Below are 19,577 nucleotides of genomic sequence, written 5' to 3'. Positions count from 1 at the left end.
TTATCCATTTTTTGCAGCTTAAAACATTACTGTATTCAAAACACTGGAGGTATGAATTAAACAATGCATTCAGTCACAACTTTTCATGTTTTATTTGTTGTGTCTAGACAAGACAGCCTAGACCCAATGAGAGGAAGCCGAAAGGCACGCGCTTAAACTCACGCAGGCTGGCATGAGGTCTGAAACAGGATACGTAATGAATGCTATAAAGAAAAGTGCGTAGCTGCTGGAATACTTAACTTTAATCCACAATTGGTGAACATTGGTCTTGTTGATACAGTATTATCATCTCAACATAACTTGGTGATGGCGCCTTGCTAGGTCATAGCAATTGACTTAGCTGAAGGCTATCCTAACTATCGTCTCGGCAAATGAGAGCATATTTGTCAGTGTGGTGTCACTAGCAAAGTCGGCTGTACAACTGGGGCGAGTGCCAGTAAGTCTCTCTAGACCTGCCGTGTGGTGGCACTCGGTCTGCTATCACTGACAGTGGCGACACGCGGGTCCGACGTATACTACCGGACCGCGGCCGATTTAAAGGCTACCACCTAGCAAGTGTGGTGTCTGGCGATGACACCACATTATTAACTACACTTGTTGTTTAATTCATACCTCCAATGTTTTGAATACAGTCATGTTTTAAGCTGCAAAATATGGATAAAATTAAATTCATAAAATTAGTCTCTTAATACCTCAAACACAAATGCCAGTCAATGCATTAGCAACAAACATGAGCTATTTTTACAGTACTACCACTTATTGAATGGTTCATGTTTGTTTCAGAAACTATGGAGCAGATCTTAACCAAAGAGTCTTCCATCTTATTAAAAAAAACTTCCAGAGCAGAACACCATTGTAACTACACTATGAGACGGAAAATGTTTATCCTGTCACTGCAGTTGTTAACTTCTTACTGGAATGCAGATTTTGAAGATGTATTGTGAAGGTCTTTAGTCTGAAGACTGGTTTCATACAGCTCTCTGCACGAGTCTGTCTTGAGCAAGCCTCTTCATCTCTACATAACTACTCTTTGTAGGCTACATCCATGTGAATCTGGTTACTGTAGTCAATCCTTGGACTTCCTCTACAATTTTTACCCCCACACTTTCCTGCAGTACTAGGATGGCCATTTCTTGATACTCTAGAATGTGTTTCATCAACTAACTCCTTCTTCTCTCCCCAATTTGATTCAGTACCTTTTCATTAGGTATCTAATACACCCACTTAATCTTCAGATTCATCTGTAGTATCACATTTGAAAAGCTTCTGTTTTCTTCTTGTCTGTACTACATATTGCCCATATTTCACTACCACACAGGGTAACACTCCAGAAAAGCACTTTCAGAAAATATTTCCTAATACTCAAATTTATATTAGATTTTAAAATATTTCTCTTTTTCACAAACACTTTTTTCCTGTCATAATTCTGGATTTCATGTCATCTGTGCGTCAGTAATTGTCAGTTATTTTGCTTTCCAAATATGAAAATTCATCTATTACTTTGGTGCCTCATTTCCTAATTTAATTTCATCAGCATCACGGACTTTGCAGTCTGCATTAATACACTACAAATTGTGCAACTTTGTCCATGGTGATAACTCCTTCTGCCATTTCGTTATGACTGCACGTCAGCCAATCTTACTATACTGGTTCCATACAACTGACTGGCACATACACATCATTTCACTTTCATTACTTACATCAGTGTGGTGGGTCATATGGCTGTCTGCTACCAGCCTTACATGAACTACAGTACTTAAGGCTGACTAGCGTGCTCTTTCAAGATGGTGATTAATATTTTGTCAGATGAGCACATATATTTCTATTACTGTGGTAAGTTTTTGCTTTATGTGTACCTTTACAAGAACAATACATTCACTGTGCTGTTGGTGAGTGGTCTTCTTCTCTACTGGATTATTTATATTCAGCTAGAAATGTCCTTACTACCTTTAACCTTGTACTCAATTGACCATAAATCATGTTCTTCCTGTTGTCACATTTTTTTATAGTCTGTGTTCTCTACTGATACCTCTCTGATATACTGTAGTTGTACCTATTGTACAACTATCTGTATCATTGAGCGTGCATGCATCCAATCCACCCAGGTCTATATTCTATGAGGGGTTTGGAGACAAAGTTCCATTTATTACTCGACAAGTAAAAAGTAATAGTACTTTTAAAACAAAAATCAGGTTTTGATACACACAGAGTGTATTGATTTGGAGGTCTTTGTTTGAGAGGATTAAAGAACACACACAAAGTTCTTCAAAAAATATTTAAATAATATTTTACTATACAAAATGAACGTATGGTTATTCTTTTCAGTTGTGTGTTAATAAACAGGTTCTTTCCTACTACGAATGCAAATTGCAATAAAACCAATTACATGAGAAAGAGTGTAGATGAGAAACAATCCCAGTAAGTCCAAATCAAAATTATTTGGTCCATAACCGTACTTTTCTAGCACACCGTATCCTGTAGATATGCAGGGCAGTTTTGGATCTTCATAGCAAGCTATAGAACAAGAAAAAATTAAGTATTAATAATTGTATTAAAATGTTTTCCTTCAACTTATATGGCAAATAACTTGGATTAGAATCACATGTGAATATACTTACGAATGTGATGGATTTTTTCCCACTGTAGAATAGATACTGCCTCAGTACCATAGTAAAAATTTGATGTATAACGGATCCACGATAAGTGTGCTGGCAGATTACTGTAATCAAGAAACATAGTCTATTAACTATAATTTTTTGTACCAAACAGAAATGTGCAACAAATTGTAACACATCACCATCAGTGCTGGAAGGGAAGAAAAAAAAAAAGCAGATATACAAGGTGATTTTTTCTACCATTTACAAACTCCAGAGATTGATCGATGAGAGGATGTGTAACACAAATGGTCCAGAAATGCATGGTTTCCCTGCTAGAGACCATCTATTCAATCATACATTGTTACAGAGACTGCTGGTTAATATGCACTGTACCACGCAGCCCATAGTTACAGTATCCGTGGTTTCCTCCTAGAGGGTGCTACTGTCCCTCACACCTCATGCCCTAACACCCTCTCCTCACATAGTAATTGGTAATGAAGTATCCGATTCACTTCTATTACTGTCTCACCTTGTAGTGAATGTGATACAGTATTGTACACAATGGTTCTGTATTTGAATCGAGAGCTTGTTGATATGGTGTTTACTTATGGAAAGGCAAATGGCAATGGGCGGTGGGCAACAAGGTTGTATCAGGAGATCTGTCTCTGCAGACAATAACCACAGCATTCAATGTTTCCAATAAAATTTTACCATTCGTCTGAGACATGACCATTTCAGAAAGCACAAAATCATAAAGGATGTACCCAAAAATCCAGACACCAGACTTGGACAAAAATGTAATTAACATTGTGGAAAGTGGCTGCTGTGTCAGTACCAGGCAGTTGGCCCACCAGTACAGGGTAAGCCAAATGACCATGTGGAACATTCTCCAAGACAATTGTTACTACCCTTACTACTTACAGCATCTGCAGGGCTTACTAGTGACAGACTTTCCACATTTTGTCACTGGTTTCTTCTCCAGGCAACCCAAATTTTGGGATATTTGTCATCCATCCTGTTCAAAGATGAGGCCACCTTTTTGTGGAGTAATATCCTCAACTCCCATAACAGTCATCTGTCAGATAGTACTGAGTGAGGTGGTGCAGTGGTTAGCACATTGGACTCACATTCAGGAGGATGATGGTTCAATCCCGCATCTGGCCATCCTGATTTAGGTTTTCCATGATTTCCCTAAATAGCTTCAGGCAAATGCTGGGATGGTTCCTTCGACAGGGCATGACCGGCTTCCTTCCCCATCCTTCCCTAATGCGATGAGACTGATGACCCCTCTGTTTGGTCTCTTCCACCAAATCAACTCAATCCTCAGATAGTATACAGAACCCCCATGGTGTGGTGAAAGCAAATCATTAGCATCAGTGCAGTTGGAACATGTGGTCTGGGATAATTAGCGTCCATCATTTGGGACCAGTCTTCCTTCCATATCGCCTAACAGGCTGGAATTATCAGCATTTCTTGCAGGTGACTTTGTCTCCCCTGTTGGATCTGTTGGAAGAAGTGTCACTGATGATTCAAAGGGTTATGAGGCTGCTACATTATGGTGCTGTCCAGACACATCTCAATCATGTCTTCCCTGGTCAATAATCAGCCAAGGGGGACCAGTTGGTCCATGTGATTTATGGTCATGGGGCCATCTAAAAAGTGTCACGTATGCAGAGCCCATGAGACACTGGAGCAGTGTACTCATGCTGCCTTTGACACTGTTCAAATGCAGCCTGGCTGATGGGAATGTGTGAGACAGAACATGTTACGGCATGTACATGCATATGTTGAGGCACAGAAAAATCATTTTCAACACTTTGTTACAACCCCCCAAGCTCAGGGATTGTAATATTTCAGAACAGCTAAGAGGATGATTTTGGAGAGAAGGATGACTCACACTAAAGTATACAGAGAAACACAGGCAAGTGCGTCACTGACTTTATTGCAGCAATCATACAGAGCTGGCCCTGTACTCAACTCGGCAATGGTGCCATGCAGCATGCATGGGTCAGTTCCAAAGACAAATGCTGGAATCTGCAGCATCGACATCTGGTTGCCAAGCCTTGTGGACATAGCGACACTACTCAGGCCATGGCTAAGTGGCCGATGCGTGCGTTAACTGTGCCGGTGGCCCAAAACATGGCTGACTGCTCCCTCAAGCATAGCTCATAGACCCCACGTAAAGCGCTTGAGGGAAGTAGCTGACCACTGTCATTCTAGTGAGCCTTAGCATCTCTTGCCATCCATACAGGGCAGCTCGTTCAGTGCCTGTAGACAGCTCCACACCTGGGTGACCATGAGTTCATGCCCTGGACCTGCCCCTGCGGACAGCGGTTTGCAGTCCACCGGACAATACCAACTGGAGAGTGTAGGCTGGCAGTCCTCTTGCTCCTTGTGCCAGTGTAGCTCCAACGTGTGACAAGCCACACCGCAGCAATGACATATCCTTGCGGTGGAGGTTGGTGGGAGCTTCAGCAGGCCAATTGGCCACCGATATCCATCACCAAATGGTCATAATGATTGGTCTGCAACTTAAACAGTCAACATGTGGACAAAATAGCTCTGTGCCTTCGGGCTTGCTTATTTATATGTCTTTTCCCTACACCTCTGATGCATTTCCTCTGGAGGGGACAAGTGGTGTGCTCTTTACTAATTACAAAGCCAGCTTTTGCCCCTACACACAGCTCACTGGGCACTTTTATAACTGCAATATATGGGTTCTCCACAGCACATCAATGCCCTGTGCTGCCCGGATAACTGCACATTTGTGTACAATGCCCAGTGGGCTGTGCATTCTAGCCTGCAAGTGGTGTCATAAAACTGCCTCACAGAATCACTTGCAAAATATCAATATCGCCCATGCCTGCCATCCCATGTACCAATTGGTCTCTTAACCACTGCCTTCCAACAATAGCTGCGAGAAATTTACAAGAATTCCGCAAATCCATGCTTGTATTTATTCATGGTGTAGCATACTCCTCCCTTCCAAGAAGATTCATCCCATATCTTTAACACCATGCTCCCACTTAATTACCTTAACTCTAATAATTTACCCACTGAGGACAATCTCCCATATTCTTGATAGAGAACTTCTGCTCACATTTTACTGCTACCATGTACCCCTTATCATACCCTTATACACTAAATAAGACCTTAAAACTAATTGCTTCCTTTATCAATGATGGACAACCATTCTAGTGGCAGTCCATAGACTGTGCTCTCTTGCTTCTTATCCAGAAATACAATACGCAAAAGCCTGCTAGAAATACGCCACAACTGGTTGTTGATATTCTCACCACTAATACCTTGTGCTCTTGCTCTTCCCGGAAATGGTGTACATGCTGCCACATTTGTTCCATTGAAATTCCCCCTTGCTTGGACACTATTAATCTATCCAAGGACTGCAAAAGTTCTGGATTAAGTGTTTTTTTAAATACATTAAATTTTGGATGTTAAATGCCCTCAGAGATCCTTCTGGCCAATACAATGTATTTTGCAACTATGTTATAACGGGTGAGCCTGTAAGCATAGCATCCCAACCTACCAGTCTGTAGCAGTACAACCATACATTTTCTGGCATGAATACAGAGCATAGCCAATGAGTACCACCCTTCGGAAGATGTTCGAGCTGGCAGAAGTTCCTTCCCACAAAGTGTCACATTTACTCCCACAGAAACAAACTTCCTTCAGATGTCTGCATATTAGCCCATACTTGTCCACCTGGACAGATCACAAATTACTCTATCATCCCCTCCCTTGTGTGCACAACCCACGAAAAAAACAAACAAAAATAACAGCATGAAAAACTAAAAACTCTGCAAAAATAAGAAAAACAGCAAATATCCCTAAGACAAAAAAAGAATACATACTCCCTGATATACTAAACCAAAATATTAGTAACAATAATAATAATAATAATAATAACAAATTAAATTATACAACTTACTTATGCAACCATAACCATATGGCACATCATGCACCTTATGTTGCTCACCAATTCCAGGTTTCTTCCTTTACTCTTTGTAATTTCCCTCTCTTGGTTGGTTGCCAATAACTGAGGTATTTCCTCCACCATTCCTTTAAATGGTTTTATGTGACTGACATGTACAACAAACATTTTTGTGGGGAACAGTATCCTCACGTTGACTGGTGAGGTCATTTCCACAACCTGGTATGGTGCCTGGTATTTTTTTAAAAATTTCTACATTTTCCCCCCCTTTTGACAAATAGGGACTAGTGACCATTACCCAGTGTCTTAAGCAGTATTGTGGCAATTTGTCCACGTGTTTGTTTGACTGTTCCTGGCATTCTAGCACCTTCACATTTGCTTTTTGCACATTCCTCCAAACCTCCCTAATTCTTCTGGAAAACTTCCTCACTGACTCACCATCTGGTCCCAATTTAGGAATCAAAGTGTCAAAGGGAGATGGCATTTTCCTACCATACACCACCTCAAATGACAACAAGCCCATTGCAACATGAACCTTCGAATTATAGGCACACTGTACATGTGGTAAACAGGTGTCCCAATCACCATGCTTGGAATCTACGCAGTAGCTCAACATCTTTGCAATTGTCATGTGCACATGTTCTGTTCTCCCATTGGTCTGTGAATGAATTGAACTCGTCTATAGCTTCCTAATACACAACACATGGCATACTTGTTTCATTAAGTCTGAGACAAAATTTGTACCTTGGCCCATAAGTATGGTCTCAGGCACCTGGAATATTAATATCCAGTTGTTTACTAACATCTGTGCCATAGTACTAGCCCATTGGTCTGGCATTGGTACCATTTCCAAAAATTGAAAAAAATGACTGATGACCATGAGAACATACCTATTTCCTACAGGTGTTTTATTAAATGGCCAGAGGACATCCAACCCCAACATATTAAATGGACTGGATGCCTCTGATAACCTTTGCAATGGCACTTTCTGATGCATAATGTCGGCCCTCTGCACTCATGGCTGCACAGTCCTTAACATGTTACTCCACGTCATGCTTCCTGTTCCTCCATCAAAACTGCTCTGCTACACAGCTGTCTGTTGCACATTGCCCACCATGTCCTGACGACATATGGTTGTGAGCTTGCTGCAAATCTTCCTTCTGAAAACTCTCTGTAACCACTACATGTGGTCTACACTTCATCGTTCTACACAACAAACCCTCATCCATAATGAAATGTGGCTGTGATTTAAATGCCTGGCACTCCTTATTCCTTGCCTGTGCCCACTGCCACTCTTCAGTGCTCTTCCAGAGCGTACTTAATATTGCTACCCTGTGGCTTAACAAATCTGCATTTGCATACGGTCTCCTTGGCTTATGGATCACCTCTTACTCAAATTCACTAAGCTTAAGTGCCCACCGAGTTTATCTACTAGATAGCTATTTCAAACCCAGCAACCATTTCAATGAGATATAATCTGCCATGACATTAAACTAACTACCATACAGATAACACCAAAAATATGTAATACTAAATATGACTGCAAACATCTCTGTCTCTTTAGCTGAGTAGTTACACTCTGTGTTGTTTAACTAACTTGAAGCGTGAGCTATCAGATGTTACTAACCATATACCATATGTGCCAAAACACAACCGAATGCCTCATTTGAAGCATCATACAAAAGGATAAACTCTTTCTTGAAATCCAGAGAAAGTGATACTGGATCTGAAAATGATATTTCTTTCAATTTTTCAAATGTTTCCTGACATCCCCTTCTTCATTAGCTCATTCAAGGGTCTGGCTATTTCTTCAAAGTCTTTCACAAACTGTCTATAATAATTACAGAGGCCAATGAACAACTGTACTTGCTTAGTTGTTTGTGGTATCAGATAATTCTGAACTGCACATGTAAGACAAGGATCAGTCTGTATGCCACACTCACTAATCGAGTGCCCCAGATAGTTTCCATAAGTTTGTGCAAAATGGCACTTGTCCACACTTAACGTTAAATGTGACAATCATAGTCTACTAAACACATCCTCCAAATGTCTCACATGCTCTGGTAAATACTTTGAATACGCAATTATGCCATTGAGATAGACTAGAAAAGTTTTTGGCTTTAATCTTCTCAGTACCCCATCTAACAACTGTTGAAAAGTTGTCAGTGCATACTTTAGTCCAACGGGCAAGCATTTACAATGAAAATGTCCTGCTTGGATGGAAAACACTGTTTTTGGGCTATCTTCAGGTGCCACCTCCAATGATGGTATCCACTGCTGAGGTCCATAGTTGTAAAGAACCAATACTACCCAGATTATGCATTGTTTCCGTGATGTTTGGAGTTGGTTAAGCACCCAAAATGGTTCTTGCATTTAGATATCTGTAGTCACAGCAAAATCTGTTATTCTGTGTCTGATCCGCTGACTTTTTGTGGCATGATGACAATATTTGCACTCCAGTGACTATCACTCGCTTCTATGATCCCATCCCATAGTACACTCATGCTCATAAATTAATGCTCTCTTGGGCAATTTGTGGGTTTAAATCACCTCGGGGTATGACCACGAGGTGCATTTGACCTGCGGTCATCGCACGATGGCGCTGGCAGCAGTCCACGTACACAGAGATCTGTTGGTGCATGTCAGAGTATGGTGCAGATGTTTTCAGATGTGCTGATGGTGGCTGTGTGTTGAAAATGACTCAAAGAACACATATTGATGGCGTTATGAGGGTGACTGGAGACTGGTCAAACACAGCAGGTCATAGCACAGGTCCTCCGTGTGCCACAAAGTGTGATCTCAAGATTATGGCAATGTTTCCAGCAGACAGGAAATGTGTCCAGGCGCTACAGTAAGGGACTTCCACAGTGTACAGCACCACAAGAAGACCGATATCTCATCATCAGTGCCCGCAGATGGCCACGGAGTACTGCAGGTGGCCTTGCTCGGGACCTTACTGCAGCCACTGGAACAGTTGTCTCCAGACACACTGTCTACAGATGACCGAACAGACATGGTTTATTTGCCCAGAGACCTGTAAAGTGCATTCCACTGACCCCTGGTCCCAGGACAGCCCGTAAAGCCTGGTGTCAAGAACAGAGTACATGGTCATTGGAACAGTGGTTCCAGGTTATGTTCACAGACGAGTCCAGGTATTGTCTGAACAGTGATTCTCACCAGGTTTTCATCTGGCATGAACCAGGAACCAGATACAAACCCTTTAATGTCCTTAAAAGGGACCTGTATGGAGGTTGTGGTTTGATGGTGTGGGGTGGGATTATGATTGGTGCACATACACCCCTGCATGTCTTTGACAGAGGAACTGTAACAGGTCAGGTGTATCGGGACGTCATTTTGTACCACTATGTCCACCTTTTCAGGGGTGCAGTGGGTTCCACCTTCCTCCTGATGGATGATAACATATGGCCCCACCAAGCTGCCATTGTGGAGGAGTACCTAGAAACAGAAGATATCAGGCAAATGGAGTGGTCTGCCTGTTCTCCAGACCTAAACCCCATTGAGCACATCTGGGATATTCTTGGTCAATGTATCGCTGCACATCTTCAAACCCCTAGGACACTTCAGGAGCTCCGACAGGCACTGGTGCAAGAATGGGAGGCTATAGCCCAGCAGCCGCTCAACCACCTGATCCAGAGTATGCCAACCCATTGTGCGGCCTGTGTATCTGTGTATGGTGATCATATCCCATACTGATGTTGGGGTACATGTGAAGAAACAGAGGCGTTTTTTAGCATATGTGTTTTGGGACGGTTTCCTCAACTTATCATCAATACCATGGGCTTACAGATCCGTGTCATGTGTGTTCCCTATGTGCCCTTGTTATTAGCTCCAGTTTTGTGTAGTGCTACATTGTGTAGCACTACATTCTGCAATTATCCTTAATTTATGAGCATGAATGTAGTTGATCAATAAATTCTTCTAACAATGATTGCAGCTGCTTTGCTGTACAGTATGGCTTCCTATAGCTTGGTAACTATCACTCGCTTCTATGATCCCCTGTCATTATGAGATGTTGCATCAGCGGGATTGCTGTTCTCCATAGCCATTTGATAACTGTCCTTCAAATGATCTACTTTCCCTCATGACACTTCCTTATCAAAAGTTTGCTTGTGTCTTTCCTCTAAGCTTGACCTATCAAAAGCTCTGATCTCCCAAGACTTCCAGAGTGGCTATTTTCACCCTTTGACAGGGCCACTTTCGTTCTGCCAAAGTCATCCACACTAACCTCAATCATTTGTTCCCCAAAAATGTCACTCACAAGTGCTAAACTCTTGTGGATAAAACAATGTGAACTATCCAACTCTTCATTGCTTAAGAGCAGTGCAAACACATACTATGCTTCCCTCAGCAAATTGTTATCCTCTGAAGCCCACACTATCTTTCCCATACCTGCTGGTATTTTATCCTGCTAATCAAATTTTTTTCAAATGTATGCAGGATAATTTGTCTCACCTCCATGATAGGTGAATCTTGCATCATCGTCTCAGTTGCAACTGTTTCCCCCAATTGAAACAAAGTCTCACTGAGTTCCACTGTGTGCTGCCAAATATCAATCTTAGCGTGATGTTTGTCAAAAAAAGTCTGGCCTGAGAATCACTGAATAATTTTCGCCTATGCATGGCAACACATCCATGTGTTTGCTGAACTTAGTTTTCCTGACTGAAAACTCCAGTACTGCTATACTCAATGATTCCATCCTATTATCACCATTCCCATATAACCTATATCATGGTGGCCCCATTCTCCTCTTTCCCATGAGGTCCAGAATGATAACAGACACATTCACACCTGTGTCCACCACAAATCTTTGTTTCCTGCCACCAACTAAGACCACCAAGCTACATTCTATCTTTGCACTAACTTGTCCCATGTTATGGTCAATCGGGACTGCCTTCCTACAGTTGAAGCAATCCCGTTTACGTTTAATGGCTGCTTTCCTTGCCGGTGCTTTCCACCCTTCCTACCTCTACACTCAAATCCCTGGTGGCCCACTATGCCACACACATAGCACTCCGGTTGCTTACACTTCTTCCTTACACACCCCTCCCAATCACATCCATAACACTTGCATCCACAAGCAAACACGCAATGGTCTACTCTCTGCTTTGTGGCCATATCCACCTCCTCTATAAGTGTTGCAATCCTAAGAACTGACTCCAAGTCCTCTGGTCTCCATCCATACCCTTGTGACATTACAACATGTGTATCATGCAAAAAAACGTCTGCCACTCCATTTTCTGCCTCCTGTAACAGTACCCTATTAGCTTCAACATTCTGGGTCTGTAGATATGTTTTTCCTTATACCTTTATAGCTTATAATTAGAGCTTGACACTGAAGATGTTAAGGAGGTATTTTTACTTTTAGGTATTTATAAATATCATTTATATTATTTTAGAGTGAAAATGTTATGTTTTATTTAAACTATATAAATGTTAGAAATGTTAATGGATGTTAACGGATTCTACCTGAGAACACTTCCACAGGCTCATTGCACTGCACTGACAATGTACTTAATTTCTCCCAAAAAATCACACACTGTTCTGCTTTCAGTATCACTGACACAACCCTGCACAGCCCAATCCTGCAACATGATATGCAACATATGCTTTGACATCCACTGTCAAACACATATTAGCACCATATAGGGTTACTTCATCTGCCCACCCATGTGCTTCCGCAGCATCCATAATTCCTCTAATGAAAATTGTTGTGTCCTCTGTTGCCTTGCCCAAGAAGCGATTAATCAGCGCAACCACTGCCGGGTCATATGGAATAGAAGGCACTCTCAATCTGGACTTACATTCCTGAGCTCTGATTGCGTCTAATCATGACTCTCCTTACGAGCCTCGAACTCATGATTAAGTTTGAAATTTCTCCCCTTCATGCTTTCAAACTGCTCTGTTAACAACTTCACCTACCAAGTCAAAGTAGCAGCTGCATCTGAGGTAGTAGCATGTGTTTCCGCCTTTTTGCGTACTCTAGTTCCACCTTCAAGCAACTTATTTTTTTAAAACAAGAGAAAAGACAAACTCCCATTCATCTCTACATACACACAAAAGACATGAAAACACAAATTAATTCCTTTGGCAAATCATCGCCCATCTACACTCAGTACAACTGCTAGACAGATGACCAGTATGCCTAAACACAGAATAAGTAGCTGCTACAGCATTAGTACATGGCAACTCGTGCCTAGACAAATTGAAAAAGGGACACTTCACTGGCACTAAATTATCATGTCTACCATTACCTCTGAACAAAGGTAAGTCCACAGTTCCTGTAGCTTCACAAAAGTAAATCTAGCTCACACAACTAACTCTGACAATGAGAGCAAACATAAAAAACAATGTAAGTAAAGCTTAGACTCACTGCACCACACTATGCTGAGCTGGTACCTATGTCAAATGCCACTGCATCATTCACCACTCACCAAAACCAACTCTCACCAAAACTTAGTGTTGGATGCAGACAGACACTTTCTGATGCAGCGTATTGTGTTGGAAAGCAAAACTATCATATTCTGACACCAAATTGTTATAACCCCCCAAACTCAGGGACTGCAATATGTTAGAACGACCAAGATGTATGGTTTGGAAAAGAGGAGTGACTCATGCCGAAATGTGCAGAGAAACACATGCAAGTGTCTCACTGAACTTCATTACACTGAAGGTACAGAGCTGGCCCTGCACTGAACTCAGCAATCACATCATGCACCATGCATGGGTCAGCACCAACATGAAATGCTGTAATCTGCAGCATCAATATCCAGTCTTCCAGCCTTGCGGACATAGCGATCCTATTTGCGCCATGGCTGCATGTGTTGACTGTGCCCATGGCCCGGAACATGGCTGACTGCTCCCTCAAGAGTGACTCGAGGACCCCATGTAGAGCGCCGAAGGGAAGCAGTTGACTGCCGTCATTATAGTGATGCTTAGCAACTCTGTCCATCTGGCCAGGCCACATCGTTCAGTGCCTGTATATGGCTCTGCACCAGGAGGCCACTAGTTTGTGCCCTGGACCCACCCTTGCAGACACAAGCTTGCAGTCCACTGGACAATGCCATTCAGAGAGTGGAGGTTAGCAGCCCTCAGTATAGCTACAAGGAGCAACAATCCCTGCACAGCAATGACACATCGGTGCAGCAGAGGTTGAAGGTAGCTTTAGCGGGCCAATTGGCCACCGATATCCATCACCAAAAGGTCATCATGGTTGGCCTGCAACTTAAAAAATTGTCATTCTCTCAATTTCTAGACACAGACAATATGACAACACAACTGCCTGCTTTGTGCCTCCAAACTCACTTATTTATTCACCTTTTCCCTATGCCTGTGACATAGTTCCCCAGGAGGGGACAAGTGGAATGCTCTTTGCTAATTACAATGTCAGCTTTCCTCAGCCCACTTTAGCCCCTACACACAGGTCACTCGGCATTGTTGTAACTGCAACAAATGGGTTCTATATAGCATGTTGGTGCCCTGTGCTACCCTGATTACTGCATATTTTTATACAGTGGCCGCTGTGCCATGTCTTCTAGCCCGCAAGTGGTGTCATAAACCTGCTTTGCAGAGTCATTTGTAAAATATCAACATCACACGCGCCTGCCATCCAATGTGCCAACTGGTTCTTTAACCACTACCTCCCACCCATAGCTCCATGAAATTTACAAGAATTCCCCCCTGTACTTACTCGTGGCAGAGTACAGAATTGTAACGGTGGCTGTATGGTTCAGTACATATTAGACCGCAATCTCTGTTACAATGTAGGACTGAATAAATGGTCTCTAGCATGAGAACCATGAATTTCTGGACGTAAGTTCATTAGATTATTATTATTTTTTTATCCTCTCATCAATGAATCCCTAGAGTTTGTGCACAGGGGAAAAAATCAGCCTGTATAAGTGCACCCATTTATTTTTGTTTCCTTGTATCCAAACTGTTTTCCATAAACTGACAAAAACACTGCAAAAATAATTATAGAACAGAATGTTAGTTGATGAAATATATTCTTCTTCTTCATGTCTAATTACCTTAAATAACACATTTTCAAATTACATGACAGCAAGAGTTGCTGAACTGACATCAACACTTCAAAGAGAAATTACTTAACTTACCCAAGATGAAGATAAATTCCTGAGAATGTTAGAGTCAGAAAATCTATAGGAACTGAGACAAGTGATGCTGTAGAAACAGATTCAAATGCTGCTGACATCACACACCCTGTAAAAATATACATTAGTTAAAAATCTCTAAATGTAGTATATATCATTACTATGTAGTAATCACACCTACCAAGAGCTGTTGCTGATATGGCACTCAGAATAACTGGTACACAGAATAAAAGAAATCCTCTCAGTCCTCCTTGTAATCCAACAATCCAAAATATAAGTGTTGTGTACATAAATGGCTCTATTATTGTACGTGGAAGCTGGAAATTAATGTACAAACATGAATTCATTATGCTTCACAGACAAATCAACTAAACATTTAGTTTCCTTTCAGTATTCACACATACACTTGCATGCACGCACACATACAGGCATATGCGTGTTCCCCCACCACCCACCCACCCACACACACACACACACACACACACACACACACACACACACGGAGAGAGAGGGAGAGAGAGAGAGAGAGAGAGAGCGCGAGAGTTTAAAAGCTTCTTAAGGGTACAACACAAGTTGTTAATTTATAGAGCAAAAATTACAGGTTCATTATTAGCAAGCTAATTACTTAACAAGGATTACATTACATTACATGTGTGACTCATTTAAGAATTCAAAACAAACTAAAATGATTACCAGTATAAGCATTTTTGATATATAATATGGTCCTGGTTTGTACAATCCACTGCTTATTTCACGGAGCAAAATTGGTATTTCACTTGGAAATGTATGAAAAACACCATACGAAAAAGTGAATATAGTTTCTGTAATGATCAAGTACATTAGACCTTGAACATTCTGGATTCCTCTTTGATCAAGTTTAATGCCCACATATGGCAAAGCAAGCAGCAGAGCAATCATCTGAAAAAAAGGAAAAGACATATAACTATAACATGTTTCTGAACAGTATGTTCAAATATTTTCAAACAATTTGGATATAACATCATACTGCAACCTGGTGACTGGGACTGAAGTGTTAGTTTAGTCAGACAAGCAATGGTAAAAGATTTTTGAACATCGTAGAATATACACGTTAGAATTAGAACATAGTTCCCTCAAATTCAAATGCACTGTCTGCAACACTGCCAACTAATATCCAACAGATGGCAACATCATTCAGAAATTGCTAAATAAATTATTACAATATCTTCAAGAAAATATCTGTTACAACAATCTATTTTCGCATTATGTTAATCCCTTTTGATAATCACTTTTGTCACTCTTATACATCACTGATACTGAGGACTGTGCTCTTGTTCCCACTTTAGACACACATCTAAACCACTGTAGAAGTTACGTGTGAATCACACTTATAATGCTGAATCATGATGTTCTTTTCTCTTTTAATTCTGAAAATGTTATTCATTTGTTGACTCATTCATCCAGTTCTGACATGGCAATCTGGAACTGTACCATCTGTTATGACTTCAACTCCTGCGAATAATTAATTTTTCCCCCTTTGCTCATTTCTCAAAACTTTCCTCATATAGATTCATTGTTCAACGTAAAGTTTTTATATGATTATTCTATTGCTGCACATAATTTTATTGGGAAATTAGTTAGTTAGAAATTACACCTAATTCTTCAATTCTAGTACATGACATAATAAGAAAAACATTGTGAGCTAATACATATTTCTAGGGAGCATGGCACTACTAGTTTTAAAGACTGGTAGTTCAACTTTTAACCTATACCCATTTCCGTGAAACTAATTACTTAACAAAATTATCAATATTCAATTCCTGAAGTAGTTATATTATCTATTGAGATTTTTCCTCAGAGCTCATTAGATTCCGAACTGAAATTGTACTTTGTCGCTCTATTTCCATTTTTTTTTCTTTTTTTTTTTTTTTTTTTTTTTCTTTTTGAATCAAGTGAAGTCTCTCTCTAGTTAATTAAGCCACTAATTATCAATTTGCATAATTTATCTTTAGGTAGAATAATTCTAAAAATGCCAACCATACTTGGGTATTCCCAATGTGGCTGTATGAAGTGATTCCATAAACTTTTTTAAATTCCTGGATTTCTACATTTTTCATAGACCAAAATTTTATCAATAATTATAGTCCATTCTGAGAAGCATAATTTAACCTAGCAATTTTTCAAATGGTTGTGGACTCTCTTCATATTCTTTGTTCATATGCCAGTCCTTAGTTACAGTAATTGGATGTCACTCAAAGTCTACAGTATGTGCACAGTCTCAGTTGAGCAAACAAGCATGTAACACCTATGTCAAGCATGCTTATGGTATTTATTCATGCAACAGTTATTCACAAGTTATTCATGAAAATTTGTCTGTCAGTAGCTACAATAACACCATAATGGCAATGTTTAAAAACTAAAGTGATTTCTGTAACTCAACTTGACGAATATTTTGACTGAAAAGTGTTGTTTTGTGACTTGAACAAGCTGTTATTGAGTGTTGCGACTTTCATGAATGACTGAACTAAGTGACCTACTGCAGTGTAATTTCATCTACTGGATTATTACAAAACAGTAGGCAAACTGTGATAATTAGTGTAAAAATGAGCTATGTTCTGTGCCACTCTTAATTTTTTTAGTGACTTATAATTGCCACTGATTATTGGACAATGTTGTATTAACTTGTGCTTCAATGACTTTAGAATTTATGTCAATAATACTGCCCTGGACTCTTGGTGGTTTGTGATTGCTGACCTGATTGTGAGTACTAATAATTTCACAAAGAAGAGAAAACTGATCATCATTCTAACAATATGACTTTGACGCTAATAAACGGGTAAAAAATGCAACCTAAATTGTGGTGTTGGATATATTTTATTTTTAGCAAACAGCATCAAATACTGAATTTTGATCTTTAATATCCCAGACTGACGTTCTACCGAAGAAGCAATGTAGACTACATATCATTATGTTGGTAGATTACAAGTCATACTTCATAAATCCCAAAACAATAGAGAGATTTCAGAGATGTTTTAGAAATTAAGTTGTATGTTAACAGACAGGAGCTTTCTGATTAATTCAGCCATGTTCTGGAGCTATCTCAGTTAAATCCAAACAACTGAGAGACTGTGGTCATGTGTTTGCCCGTGCACACATGTCTGTGTGTGTGTGTGTGTGTGTGTGTGTGTGTGTGTGTGTGTGTGTGTGTGTGCTTTGTCTATTTTTGATAAAGATCTTGTTGGCTGAAAACTCACTTTCTGACAGTCTTCTTTTTGTGACTATCTGCAACACAGCATCTCCACTATATGGTGAGTAGCAACTATCCTTTTCATAATACACCTACCTCAGTTAGTCATCCATCTGGAATCCTAGGAATTTTCACGCAGGGTTTCAGTACTGTGTGTTAATTAAATCTCTACTTCTGGCACGTGTATGGCCTACTCATTTGTCTGGAACTACATAAGACAATTTTCTGAGAGATTAAGTATGTCAACTACAGGAGGGAGCTGAGCACCTGACCTTGCAGGGAGACCATATTTAATGCTACCAGTTGTTTATTTATGATTCCATCAACATAAGGGAGCTGCCTTTCAGGCCTCATTGTTTTAGTCTGCCTAGTACAATTTATTATCTACATCATCAAACACACTTATGAGGTCAAAAAATTGTCAATAAGATAATTTTTCTTGTTTAGTTCTGCTGGAACTAGGTTCTTGAGGTTAAATTGTGCTTTCTCTGCACAGTATCCTTTATGGAAGCCAAACTGAGCAACAGTTAAAAGATTATTGTCAGAAACGTGGTTCAATATTCAGTTGCAGGATACCTTCTCAGAATGCTTGAGAACACAGAAAGAAGAGAGATGGGTTTGTAATGAAAGGTCATTTGTTTGTCTTCAGTTTCTTCACATATGTTTCATCTTAATTTTGCAAAAATCTACTTGTGAAACTATGCAGTTACTTTTCATCCTTTTCCTACATTTACAAAGTAACCAAAAGTAATCATCTAATATTGCTGCTTTGCTTGTAAAGTGGCTTGAAAAATGTTTATTAACAAAAGTATGATCATATATGATATCAAACCAAATTTGTGAGTAGACTGAGGATGGAAGGATATCACATGTTATCTTGGATAGAAAGTCACTGATAGAAGAAAAAGTAACTTCAGATGAGCCCCAAGGAAATTTAATGGAAACCTTGTTGTACATGTTATATGTTAGTGGCCTGTCAGACAATATTAATGGTAAGTAAAACATTTCTACATATGATGTAGTTATCCATCAGGAAGTATTGTTGAAAAAAAAGGCTGTACAAATATTAAATCAGATCTTAACAAGATTTCAAAGTGGTGCAAAGATTAACAGCTTGCCTTAAATGTTCACAAATGTGAAATTGTGCACTTCACAGAATGCTGACTTGTAGTATCTTATGCCTACAACATCATTCTGTAACAACTGCAATCACTCAACTATTACAATTATGTGAGTGCAACAATCTGTAGGGATATAAATTGGAAGACCAACTAGGTTTGGCTGTAGATAAAGCAGGCAGTGGACTTCAATGAATTGGCAGGACACTAGGAACATACTGTAATACCACATAGGAGATTATGTACAAAATACCTGTGTGCCACATCTTACAATATTTCTTAAGTGTTCAGGGTCCATACTAAATAGGACTAAGAGGGAATACTCAATGTATTTGAAGAGGGGCAGGATGAATTGGTACAACTTTGTTTTGGCTGATGGGAGAGCATCACCGAAATGCAGAAAATCTTGAATTAGCAGACCCTTGAGGGTAGGTAACAATTTTCCTGCAAAAGTTTCAAAAATCAGTATTAAGTTAAGAATCTACAAACACATTCTTTAGCCCCCTACATATTACTCCCTCAGAAACCACAAAGACCACATCCACACAAAAGGGTGCT

At 40.1% G+C, this 19,577-nt stretch overlaps 1 protein-coding gene across 1 annotated transcript in view; it reads right to left on the bottom strand.

Annotated features, from left to right (window-relative positions):
- Positions 1–2,261: 2,261 nt before the first annotated feature.
- Positions 2,262–19,577, bottom strand: part of LOC126470416 (protein scarlet-like) — a 323,404-nt gene continuing 306,088 nt past the window's right edge. The window contains exons 12-16 of the mRNA XM_050098273.1: positions 15,369–15,593; positions 14,857–14,992; positions 14,679–14,784; positions 2,619–2,719; positions 2,262–2,514 (exon numbers count right to left, since the gene is read on the bottom strand). Of these exons, the coding sequence (XP_049954230.1) occupies positions 2,333–2,514; positions 2,619–2,719; positions 14,679–14,784; positions 14,857–14,992; positions 15,369–15,593 (750 nt within the window). The 3' untranslated portion in view covers positions 2,262–2,332. The remainder of the gene's footprint in view (positions 2,515–2,618; positions 2,720–14,678; positions 14,785–14,856; positions 14,993–15,368; positions 15,594–19,577) is intronic.

The sequence above is a fragment of the Schistocerca serialis genome, chromosome 1, assembly GCF_023864345.2.
Source record: "Schistocerca serialis cubense isolate TAMUIC-IGC-003099 chromosome 1, iqSchSeri2.2, whole genome shotgun sequence".
Classification (NCBI taxonomy): domain Eukaryota; kingdom Metazoa; phylum Arthropoda; class Insecta; order Orthoptera; family Acrididae; genus Schistocerca; species Schistocerca serialis.
The sequence above is the reverse complement of the archived record's forward strand: the minus strand, read 5'-3'. Positions and strand labels throughout refer to the sequence as shown.